Here is a 13211-nt window from a genome sequence, read left to right on the forward strand (position 1 = left end):
ATTAAATTAAGGGATCATACAGCAACCATATGCTGTCGTTTTATTATCATGTTATGTTTGGGTTTGAATGTAACCTTTTAGCAGCAGAACGTCACTGGGAAGAAGTTCATTCACATACCACAGCACCCAGCTTCAACCTCCAAAATAGGCTAATAGGTTATAAAACATCCATCATTTATGACAATAAATCATTATTACAATAATAAAGCAGGAAATACACACAAATTAAGCAGAAACACCAACGTCCTCTTTTTACGATTAAGGGAGGTCAATCATTAAGGTCATCAATCATGGAGGCTGCCTGAGATTAACAAGGAGCCACTTTTTCAAACATCCTGCAGTAAATCCAGAGGAAACCCAGCTGGAACTACAACCAGAACATAGACATCAGACCTTGAAATCATTCTGTCCTCTCTTCCTGGCCCTCCCGATCTGCATAACATCTGAACCCAGAGTCACTCCTAAATGGTCCATGTTCTGAAGGTGAGCTATATGATTCACCTAACACCGCAAGCCAAATGCGGGTCCTTCACAGTGATGCTTCCCCACATACAGAAATCTGTCAGATCTCTCCCAGTCCCACCAGAAGAGAGATCCACTGTTGGTACTGTAAAACTCCACAAGAAATGGGACCGACTGCTACTACATAACGAAGATTCAATTTTTATTTTATTTTGCCTCAGCCTGTTTGTACAGATTTAAGGAGAATCCAGTAAGTTAAGAACAGCATTGGGCAGAATTTAATTGACCACTGTGCATCTGGTCAGTGCTGTGTAGCTTGTACCTACCCTTGAATAACTTTCACAATGCATTTTGAAAGATAAGTTTGTTTGGAGCAGTTCCACCAACACTAGGGTACAATGCAGGGCTGCAGAATGAGTCTAGAGCCAAACCATATCTTCTGTTCCTGATTTAAGCCATTGGTTTGCAGGACCACAGTGAAAATTCAAGTTGATCTTTTCTATTCTGCACAAAATGGGAAATATTTTAAAACATTTTAGGGCACAAAGAGATGACAAATTGCAGTCCTGTTATAATGCTTTACAGCTATATGCCATGAAAGTCAGTGGCTGACCTGTGCAGGCTCTCAATTTATTGCAGTTAAAGGAAAACAGGAAAAAACTAGTGTTGGGAAACAGAATTCTGAAGCAAACCCATTTTACTTTGTGTTGGAAGGTGCTACGTACTTAGTCTGGCACTGTCTCAGCTGAGGTAAGCAACCAAGAGGTGCTAGCTTCTAACCACTCAGCTATGACTGTAAGCACTTCTGTTATCATGCTTCTGATGATATAGATGAGTGATTCCCAGCAAATACACCTGAAGGGTTTTTGGATTACAAATTGTAGATTAATGATTGTCAGTCATATCACATCTTCAGAAAGAAACCACAACAAAGCAGTAAAACTTGGTATTCTATCATCACAACAATTAGGAAAGAAGGAACGGAGATTCTCTTAAACTGATATATAGAGTCCTTTGAATGCTCCTGCTGACAGTTTTCAACCCTTTCGTAGTCTAGATCAAGCGATTACATGTGTCATTCAGCTTGAAACTTCCATAGACATGTACAGTCTCTGTAACACCATTTTACTGAGAGATTTATATTTTGATTAAAAAGCCGTTAAAATTTGGCTGGATGTTATATGTCACTACTTCCCACTTGTTGAAATATAGCATCAAAATTAGTACAGGCTGACATGACCACTGTTATCGTGAAATCTAACTGCTCCATACACCGCAACCCTGCATCATGCAGAAACAATCACAATACCATTTCCCCTAATGGCTAATATCATTTCTCCCAGGCCCCATAATGATGGTGCACTTCCTTGAAGCATTCTCAACTAGGACTTTTTCCTTCCACTGAAGCACTGAGGAGCACAGTTACCAGAAACATGAACACAGTCCAAGCACAAGAATAAAACCTCATTATTTCGAGCAGGCTCTTTTTTCTCTCTTACATGTATCAATGAGATTTATCAACATGACTCTTTCTTTTTGCTGCCAATTTCTCACCTATCCTTAAGTGCTACATCATATCCTGACTCCTACCAGGTAAATGAAGAGTTTATTTCTCACCTTTCAGTGTATGTGAGCCTTACAATCTTTTTCTGGAGATTTTTGAAGCTGGAGAAGTAACTCAAAGGCAGAGAACAGCCTGAACAAAAGGCTTCCCACAGCATTGTTGACAGGGATCACAGGGTCTATGCCAAGGTAGTTTATTAAAAGACAGCTGAGACATGAAGTCCAGCAGCACATTAAAGAATTAGGAAAAAAAATAACTCCAGCTGTTCCATTACAGCTCACATGAACTGGAACCAATGAGTTGAGTAACTCGATCAACTCCTACACTAAAGTCATGGATACCCAGGGCTCGGACCTGGAGGCACAGCCCCATGGCTGATGGACTCGCTGGGCTCTGCAGTCCCTGCGTGGGAGGGTAACTTGGCCTTGGGATGAGTGGGTATATCAAGATAAACCACAAAACAGAGAACTCTATTACCTTTTCAGAGATGTGGTTTAGTCCTCTGGGTTCACACAAGCACATCAGTGGTGGTAACATACTCGTCAGTATGCATAGATACAGATTTGAGAGGTGAATTCCAACTATTATCTGGCAATACCACTAGTGTTATTTGTACTCATAGCTTTTTTCTGCACATTAAAAACTCTCTAACCTTCATAGGGTCTACATAAGGGGTCACAGTTTAAAGACCTTTCTCCCACCATACCACAAATTACACTCAAGATTCATGAACAGGCCGAGCAATCTCCCCACCTCCAGATTATTCCATAATGATAACAAAAATGTTTTTAGTAACTATTCCCAAATTTTGGGGTCTCAAAAAGTCAGAGTGGATTTTTATTAAAAAGATAGGATATTAATTTAGGAATTTTATCATTTCATTAAAGTAGTTGTTTTTTTAAATAACACCAGTGTTTCATTGATCCAAGACAAACTACCTCCTACCAAGCAAAATTGTGTTAATCAGCCTATAATACATCTACAGAGCATGCAGTTAAAACATTACAGGCTTAAAACATGTCAAAGTGCTATGACATTTTTACTTAAATTCATATCATGCTGGAACACTTCACTAAGACACGAATTATTCTGCATTAGCTGTAAAACTACAAGGAGGAAGCATTTTAGAAACTTGTTTAACAGCTGCTCTGTTTGTCAGTTCAAAGTTCCCACAAAACAGGTATATTAGGGTTCTCACAGAATATTCTTTTTGATTTTTATTAAGTCAGTTGCAGGTCCAACCTTAAACATAAGCGTACACATAAATCAATCAATAAAAAAAAAAAAAAAAAACACAAAACCAAACAACAGACTCCTATTTTTGGGGGCCCCTCACTTCTCGTGGTAATTCCTTCAGTGTTATCTCTCCTTTCAGCACCAGGACCGAAAAAAGGGATTTGAAAGGAGATAAGTAATAAACTACAGAACTGGTCTTACTCTGAGGTGAACAGCAGGTCAACTTATTACTTTCCCAATGGGAATATCTTGAAATACATCAAAAAAAAAGTTGCAAAGAATATATCCCTACATCATTTAAAACTGGTAAACCAAGGCCTGAAGAGTAAAATGTTACAACCACAACCTGGCAGAGCAAGAGCAAAGCAAAGAATAGAATTCAAACATTCCAGCTTCAAACCTTCTGCCCCCTAGACTAAAATCCCATGATCAGAAGTAGGAAAACCCTGTGGGTGGACGATATTATGGTAGCTTAGTTTTCTTCAGTCTCCATGACACAAAAGACTATTTCTGCTCAACAGCTTAAAAGAACTCAGGATCACAGCAACAAAGATGAAAAGGTCAGACTAAACTCATTGCTCAAATTGTGCATTAAAAATATACAGTGCTATGACAAACTGCTTGATGAACACAAATGGCAGAAGACCAAAAACTGGCCTCCCCAGAGCTAGCACAAGTTTACAGACAATTTTAAACACAAAATAATTCTGACTTTTCCAAATAAATATTTGAAAGTGCTAGCTGAGGCTGAAGAAGCTTGAGACAGAATTTCCCTTTTTGCCTTACATTTGTGCATGCTGGGAGGAGGACTCTGTTCTTGTTCATGCCAACACTCTCCTGACCTTTTTCTGAGAAAGATGGGGCTTGTCTTCAATGCCTGCAAGAGGAACCGTAAGCTTGCAGCTGGCAGATGTATTAACAGGACAGGCACTGGTGGACTAGAGGGACCTCAAGTAGGTCACACTGTGCTATCCTTTTGTACCGCTTTACAATTTGAGTTACTTTGCTCAACCTGATTTTTCCAAGAAAAACACTTAGGAAACACAGAAAATTTGCCTCCCAGCTAGCAATCAAACTGTCTGAGAATTCATTTCTAAAGATCCTCTACATTAGGTAAAATCCAGTCACATGAACTTTACAGAAATAAAAATAGTACAGTCACAGCCACAAATAATGGCTTAATCCTTTAGACTAATGCAGCTTAAATCTCTCTAATTGTTAAAGAGATGGTTATTTTAACTTGGGGGTAAGGGGTAATTGTTATACATTTAAATAATGAAGTTTTAATTCTTTAGGCCACATTTTGAAGCCTAGTTGTGGGCTGGTCTGACCATCTCTGAACAACTTCAAATAACCTTGAGGCTTTTCAAACTTGTCTTTTACTGAAATGGCTAAAAAGCTATTCCATAAAGCAAGCATGAAATGCAAAGAGCAGCATCCACATTGTGCTCCATCCAGTCTGTCCCCTATGATGACAGGATATGTAAGAATGGTATGGCTACAAATAAAAACTGAGTTTGTCTTCTAGAGAGGTGACAACCTTACATGCCTGAGACTTTTTGAGCTGAAGAAAAAAAATATGTCTTACTGAACTTCGGATAATAATCTGGAAAACATGTAAAGGCCAAATGAACGCCAGGACTCAGTCCATAGGTACAAAAACTTTTCTATTTTATTCCACATTTATTTGCAGCAAAGTAAGCATTTTTTCTGTCTTGAAGCAGATGTATGCACAGATCTGGGAATTTAGCTGGACATAACATTTTCCTGCAATGAGTAAAACCAAGCACAGTTCAGCAGCTCTTATGTTGCTATGTAAGTGGTGAGATTTTACGATCTGTGCTGCTTTTATCCAGGCTTTATTATTCTCGTAAAAATCTAACATGTTTTTAGGACGCAAGTTTTCATGTATTACAATAGAATTTTAAAGACGACAAACTTTGAGCCTGAAGCAGCTTGACAACGTCCTTTCAGCTTGCTCATCAGATTAACTTTGTCACACATCAAGTGAACAGCTTCCTTGGTTTCTTGCCTAATCTAACACATAGCCCACGAAATACTCTTCCAAAGCACAATCAGAAGCAAAAACAAAAGCCACTACAACATTCCATTTCTTTCCAACAACACATTCAGTTTGAAATTTTTATTTCTGTCTCTGTCTAAGAAAGATCGCCCTTTTAGCAAGCCATTTACAATGACAGAACTGGTTTCAGATAGGTTTAAAACAACATGTTAGACATATACAAACCAAGAGGTCTGATTTGCTTACAGGACTAATAACGTGTTACGGGTCCTTTCACATCTAGGTCACTGGTTCAAATTCAGCTTAAGTTGGTGATGAGTGAAAAGCAAGAATGAGGTAAGAACCCAGTCATGAATCTGGCTTCTATTCCTGACTGCAACATATTCTCTTTGTGTGCATGGACTACTCACCAACAACTCTTTCCTGCACAGTTGTAAAACAGGAGTAAATACTATGAATGTCACTCCAACCCTGGAAGATGAATTCATTATGGAATCTTAAAGTATGCAAGACTGTCAGAAGATTAACATATTACTACTCTCAGGCTGTTTGATAGTCAATATGAAATAAATTAGGGGGGATTTTCTCAGGACAGGTCAACACGCTAATGTTAAAAAGAAAAACACTGGCCACACTTTTGAAAGCATTATAAACATGGAGAACAAATGTTGAATGGACTTGAAATTACGTTTTTTTTTTTTCTCATAGGTAGACAGCATGGGTTAAAACTGAAGCAAACTGGCAATCCAGAAGCAACCACATTATGGATGAGAAAGATGGGAGGAAAAAACCTCGTGGTATGGAGATGTACTGTGCTCTCCCATTATACAACACAGCTGGTAAATACCACCTCTGTTAGCTGATGGAAGCAGAAAGGAGGGGAGAGGAGGAAAAGAAGTTGAACACCCTTGCAATCCCTTGATAAAACTTGAATTACTGAAGGAGCTTGCATCACTGCTGTGCCATTCTTGTCCAGCCTTGGAAGGCCAAACAACTTCCATTTTTAAAAAGTGCCGTGCTGGCATGTTTTACCACTTCAGACGCTTAATTAAAACCAAGGAACGAGAAAAACAAAGTAAACAACACACACAGAGGCAACTAACACATTTGCACTCATTTTTGGGTTAAAAGTTGAAAAATAATGGTGGTAGAGAGTTCAGAAACAACATGGTACCTTCATTAATAAGCTGTAATTGCTATGAAAATCATCATACCATCTCTTACACAGTCACGATTTCAGAACTATGGCTTATACACAGCGCTGCACATTTCTGATATTTGCAGGCAAATTTCAAAGGATTACAACTTCTTCCAAAGGCTCTTCAAAATATTTTAACCACAAGAGAAAGTATGTGTTGCTGAGTATATATTTTGTTATTACTTCTACTTCAGAGTTACCTATGCTCTCCTTTTCTGAGGAAGCTCATACACAGCAATTCCAGAGGACAAATTAAAGCACAACTGCCATGATCTCGAGTATTTAATGAGGCAATGTGTAACATATTCATGCCAAGAAGGAAATCATAAAGATGAAAAATTATGTCTTCCTCTTCCAAATATAGTTACCAAATTTCAACTCTTTGACAGAGGTAGGGAGCGAGATACTCAAGCAACGAACTTCAGTGATGTCTTGTCAATGGATGGAGCCAACAAAAGCCAGAAGCACAGTTTCAAAATGATTTAATGGACCATGCTTTGCCCAAGCACTCCTATTGACAAAATTATGAAGTGAACACATCAGTCAGTGTCAAGACATTACACTGGAGTTATTTGCTGCTCTTTCACATTCTGTTTAATACATATTCAACCTCTTCCTCTTGTCTGTTGAAATGAGTTGCAGAATAATGTCATTTTTACCACTGCTTAATTGTTTTTGCCACCAAGCTGTTCTTGCATTAAGTCATTGCATTAAGGACAGCTCTGATCAACCAGAACAAAGATAAGCTGACCAGAACCAGAAAGCTCACCAAGGAGAGAAAGAGGGGAAATAACCATATTACACAAAGTAGAAATTCCCCATGCATTTATCATGTCTTTGCAGGAAAGGTGAGCATTACTTATCATCATACGTTTTGGCCTATAGTTGAATTTAAGTCTAAATAAGAAAACTCTATATCTGTCTCTGAGGGCACTCTGATTATTCAAGTGGGAAAAGCTGAAATTGTATTACATTGCAAGCCTTGATTCAGTATCTTTTATACTTTGCACAGTAAATCCTCACTACTACCCGCAAAATGTGTGTGTGTGTTTGTGTGATACTTGTCTCTAATTCTCTGCAGAAACAAAAGAAACATGAAGATGTAAAGTAGTATATGGCATCACACAAAAGCTCATATTACATTCACGCAATATTGACAGCTGCAGTTTGAATCACTGTGCTTGAAAACTGGACAAATATAATGCAAGGTACAGGAGTGATTATGTGCTCTCCTTCCTTTATGACCAGCTATTTCTTTTTGGAATCACCAATAATCACTAAATAAGATTAAAATTGTGGCCTAGCCTGTGTATTTAAGCTAGTCCCAGCTCCAGAAGGAGAAAAATAATGCTCTGTGAATGAAAGTATAATAATGCTGTGTAAATGAAAGTAGACTGCTAAGGAACATATTACAGAAATGAACACAGCTTGAAAATCCATTCCCACCCCTTAGAAAGGGTCAGTTTCTTTTCGTTAATACACTCTTTTTTCTTTTTTTTTTTTTTAATTAATTTTCAAAGAAATTGAAAAATAATTTCATCTCCTCATGGTTTTATCTTTGGCTTGATAACCTGACTCTCCTGGACCCCTGTACATCAACAGAAGACTGCAAGTTACAATGTGGATTTGTGTCAGTATAGAGTTTCAGTTCTGATAGAAGGGATCTCTTACCTTCAGACAAGAACAAATCATCAGCTGGAGACACCAGGTCTGCTGGGATCGCAAGGCCATTGCTCAGTGATGTGGTAATCTGATTCGTCAAGATAACCTGCAAACAGATAGGGAGAGGGGGAAGGGAAATGAATTTTTATAGCTACAGGAAGGCAGAGAGCAGCCCAGGCAAGGACTGGAATCCCACAGGCACAGTGTGTGGGCAACCCCCTACTCTGACCTTCAGCAAATTCAGCTCAGAAAATATTGAGCTACCTGCAGTAACTAGAAGAGAACTGCAAAAACGTGCAGTAAAAGGGATATTGTTAAAAAGATGAAATATCAAACAACATATTCTGATAGATAAATATCAAACTACTGTCCTGAAGAACATTCTCCAACAAACAATGTGATGCTCCTTAAAAAAGCACCTAGTGAGAGAATAATATTTTGAGAATTTTTTAGGTCACCTATAAGGCCAAAGGACCAATTTTAAGTAAAACCAAAACTCTGGAATTTTAAAGGCAAATGGTAAATGTATTTTTCAAGTATTTTCTATACAGTTTATACGCTTCCTTTCTTTGGCTGAAACACAGTGCCATGAAGAAAGGTGTGGTAGTGATACTATCCCATTGATCTGAAGCATAGGAGTACTACATTTCACAGGGCTATCTGCACACAGGATGGTAGTCCAATGTTCTTCAGGATCACAAGATTCTGGCAAACAGCAACAGCTGGTACTACCCACACAGTGCTACAAAAACATATAATTCTCTGATGGCATGAACAAAAGTCTTGCTTGCAAGAGAAAAGCAGTCCCTTGCACTTTTGAACATGTACTTCTTTTCTAATAACAGAAAACATTAAAGCAAACACTATCAATTCCATAGATAGAAAAGCATATAATCTCAATTACCTCTTAATGCTTTGAGGATCTCTAAGCCACTGCAGTTTCTGCAATTTCTGCAGAAACATGCATGTGGTTTTTTTGTTGTTGTTTTCTTCGAAGAACCAAGATAGTCCTTAGACTTTACTTAGAACATACTCCACTCCAGACATGTTCTCCTTGAACTTAACAGCCTGTCTTCAGCTGTATCTGACATGGGAGGAAGGGAGACTGGAATCCTGCATGCTATGCTATGGATACGGTTTCATGATGCTACTGGAATAAACTAACAGCTTGCCATGGCTAAAAGGAAGACAAATTTCTCTGCTCTTTCCTCCGTTGCTCCTACCTCCCTCTGATCATGGCTTCCTCCTGCTCTTTAGCAATAAGTAGTATGATATGACACGCTATTTTCTTTTTTTAATTCAAGATGCCACATAAGTTGTATCAGATCATAGAGTCATAACCACAGTGGTGGCGTCATGTCTCTGCCAGGCAGCATGACATGAGCTACCAAGGATGTGATGGAGTCTGCAGCCTTACCAAGACCACAACTCTTCCTCCCCACTCACGCCAGCCCGCTCACCTCTGCTTGTGAACAGGAATGGGATCCAAGACCTTTCCCTTTGAACAGCTCGCAGTTGTTCATTTTCACTGTGTCACAAAACCCACAGCTTAGAGGCTATTCTGACAACCAGGCGTAAGATACAACAATATGGCACAACACTGAGAGCTTTCCCCGATCAGGTACTAAGAAACATGCTGAAGAAGAACACGCTAACAAAAACTTATATGCACGTACATAGTGGTGGGATATGAAGTTTTCATTGGCACACTTTTGCAATGATCACATTATTCACATGTGTCAAAAGCTTTGTAAGCAATGCAGTCATCCTATGCCTTTGCCAAGATAATCTTACACTGTGCCACCATGTATGTTATTTATGCACCACATAGTAAAGGAACGATACCATATTTAAGGATCTTCCTTAAAGGACAACAACAAATCCTAAACAACTTGGACTTTATGTTGCTCTCCTTCAAAAGAAGCTCATTCTACACACTTCAAAAATAAAAATGAACAAGGAGAATAATTCAACTTTTTTTTTTTTAATCTTTCAGATTTTTTGGCTTCATTTTCAGCTGGGATCTCCACAGCCCTGATAGCTGTAGGAGCGTAAGTTTTCTTCACTCTTTATGTTTAACCCAAGCTACATCTCTGAACTTACTCTTCAACTTCCCATGTGTCCTTCAATATCCATTCAACACTAACAAAGTCCAGACACCTTGTTACGCCATTTGAAAGTGTCTTAAAAAAGGTACAGTTAAAAAACGTGCACACTTCCTCTAAGATGAAGCCATATGCATGTGCTGAATGCTTATTTTGGAATTTACTGAAAATTATTCTTCATTTCTGCAAGTCTGCAGAGCCTACAGAGAGATTCACTTCTATAAGTACAAATCAAGGGGCTGTTAGCTAAGCACTAAATGTGGCGTTAAATTTCGTCACACTTCTGCAGCCTCATTTACTCCAAAATTCTTCCATCGGGTGCAGCTGTGCATTCCTGTATCATCAACCAATATTCATTTCTGTGCACCTAGCATAATACAGTTTGAATCTCACTCCGCAGGTGTGCAGAGTGCTCCAAACCCTGGCTCAAACACAAGCTATGGGTTGCTAACAAAAGGAGAAAAGCAGGCCTTTACTCACCTCCATCTCCAAAGAAAAATATCAAGGCAGTCAGATTTAGAAAACTCCTCCTAATACATGTATCTTTTAATAAAGGTGCAAAAATCCAATTACGTCCCCTTACTGGAAATTGCTAAGATTTCTTTCATTTTTCCCAGAGTAAAACTTTGGTCGGCAATACTTTGGCAGTGAATAGTGGCACACAAACAAAGTCCTGTGTTTTCATCAGTCTCCAATCCTACATTCACTTTGAGGCCCTGAATGCTGTTACCATGTGCTTCCCAGCATCACATCTAAAGAACATATTAGCTTTTATCCGAAGTCTCCTTCACCAACCTGAAAGATGTGTTTAAACTCCATTGCTTTGAAATGGACATATGGCTATCCTTTGAAATGGAATGAAACATATTCAGAGAATTATAAATAGGTGTTTGAGGAAACTGTTAAGCCCAAGTGTGATATGGAGAAAATGCACAGGTAAACAAAGGAGATAAGGAGTGAAACAGCTGTGTGTCTTCCTCATGAGTACAGTTTTAAACTAGAAGAGGGGAGATTTAGATCAGATGTTAGGAGGAAATTCTTTACTCAGAGGGCAATGAGGCACTGGAGCAGGTTGCCCAGAGAAGCTGTGGATGCCCCATCCCTGGAGGTGTTCAAGGCCAGGCTGGATGGGGCTTTGGCCTAGCAGGAGGTGTCCCTGCCCATGGCAGGGGGGCTGGAACTAGAGGGTCTGTAAAGGTCCCTTCCAACCCAAGCCATTCTGTGATTCTGTGCTTTGTGCACGGAGAGAACCAGCTGAATCTCACGCAGTGCTCAGTTCTGATCTTAGGAACTCATTATCTTACAAATAACCAGCATTAGGTGAGTGAGGGTTAGAATATTTTCCTTTGGTCTGCTAGATGCCACACTTGAAAGAAACCACCTCTCAATGCTAAACAGTGCCTGGAAACAGTCTGGGGTCACAAGTCCAAGCAGATTTACTAGAAAGAGTGCCTTGCACTGAATTAGCGGTAGCACTTCCTCAACTTTTCCTTGGAGATCTGCCATTGAAATACAGATCAGATTTACCCTGTTTAGTACAGGAGACCTGCCAAATCCACAGTCTAAGTAGGTAAGGAAAAGTTGCCTCTGTTGTGGTTCCTTTTGACAGATACTGGACATTATTACCAGCCAAGCATAGCTTCCACTTATTCCACAGGTGCAATGCCAGTCATGAGTTTATTTTCTTTCAGCAGAACAATCAACACTGAGAACATTAAAATATCATGCAGCAACTTTATCGTATTAAAATACATAGTATTTTAATAGCAGCTCCTATTTTCAGCATTAATGGAACAAAATATTTTCATTATCAGAGGTACTTTCATTACTTCTATGGGACTAAGAGTCACAAAAAAAACATAATACCTCTCTATGCACAACTGAGGCCTGACACGTGCAACAGGTAAGGAGATTTTGTTATTGCTTTCTGTTTTTAGCCTGTGATGAATGAAGAATATAAAGCTTCTTCAGCCCATGATTGTGCAAATGAATGGAAAACACCCTCTACTGCTAAAAGAAAAAAGACCAAAAGGTCAGCTATATAACCCTGTAACACTGAAAACTTGTCCCACTCAGTTTCCCGTGGAATTCAGTGAACTACTGTCTTACACCTTTTAGCATATTCACTTGCAGCTGGTAAAGCTGGTGAAAAATCAGTTCTCAGCTTTCAAATTCTGACAGAATTACACTGTAGAAATTCACTCAGATTCAAATTTCAGTATGATTTATAGGAAAAAAAAAGTGTTACTTAAAATACCACACAATTGACTGATACAGTTTCCCAATCTTATGAGAAAGTTTGTTTACGGTCCCAAAATCAGCATACCAACCTTAGATTGTAAAGTAACCCCTTGTAACTATTAGAAATAGCAAGAACACTTTTCCTTACACTTAGAAAACTTGGAGAGAAACACAAAGAAATAGGGGGAACACACTTTCAAGTTCCTAATTTTAGACACCTGAGAAAATTCCTGACTCCTCTTATGATCTCCCTCATTTTTATAGGAATAGAAACACTATTTTCTCCAGGAAAATAGTGTTCTTGTTTCAGACAAACAGTTGTTAATTCCAAGATTAATCCAGAAGTCAACACCTTTATTTTTATAATCTCTTGAAACTTTACATGTCATGGTGAACAGAGAATCTCCTTCCACTGGTGTGACTTTAGCAGATGCCAATTTTCTGGAGGCACAAAAGAAAAATAAAAACACTTATTTAAGATACCTAAGTTTCCAGCACCCATGTTTGTTGAGAATAGTGTAGTTCTTGCATATGCTGAAAGCCCTTGCAGGTCCTGGGCTAAAGTTGGCCTAGGAACTGAAATATGACTGCTTCACACAGAAGAATAAGCAAACTATTTTTTGTTTGATTATTTATACAGTACAATTTTTCAAGTACTCCTCCTGCCCTTCCTAGGACCACACTGGAACTACTAAATCTGACTTTGTTGTCCTTGTAAAT

The 13211-nt window shown here is 38.8% G+C and overlaps 1 protein-coding gene across 8 annotated transcripts in view; it reads right to left on the minus strand.

Moving 5' to 3' along the window:
- The window catches only part of RAD51B (RAD51 paralog B), a 378738-nt gene that overhangs the window by 199305 nt on the left and 166222 nt on the right, over positions 1–13211 (minus strand). For all 8 annotated transcript variants that reach the window (XM_040557572.1, XM_040557566.1, XM_040557568.1 and 5 more), the window contains exon 8: positions 8155–8251. In XM_040557572.1, the coding sequence (XP_040413506.1) occupies positions 8155–8251 (97 nt within the window). The remainder of the gene's footprint in view (positions 1–8154; positions 8252–13211) is intronic.

Source organism: Cygnus olor, chromosome 5, assembly GCF_009769625.2.
Source record: "Cygnus olor isolate bCygOlo1 chromosome 5, bCygOlo1.pri.v2, whole genome shotgun sequence".
Lineage (NCBI taxonomy): Eukaryota > Metazoa > Chordata > Aves > Anseriformes > Anatidae > Cygnus > Cygnus olor.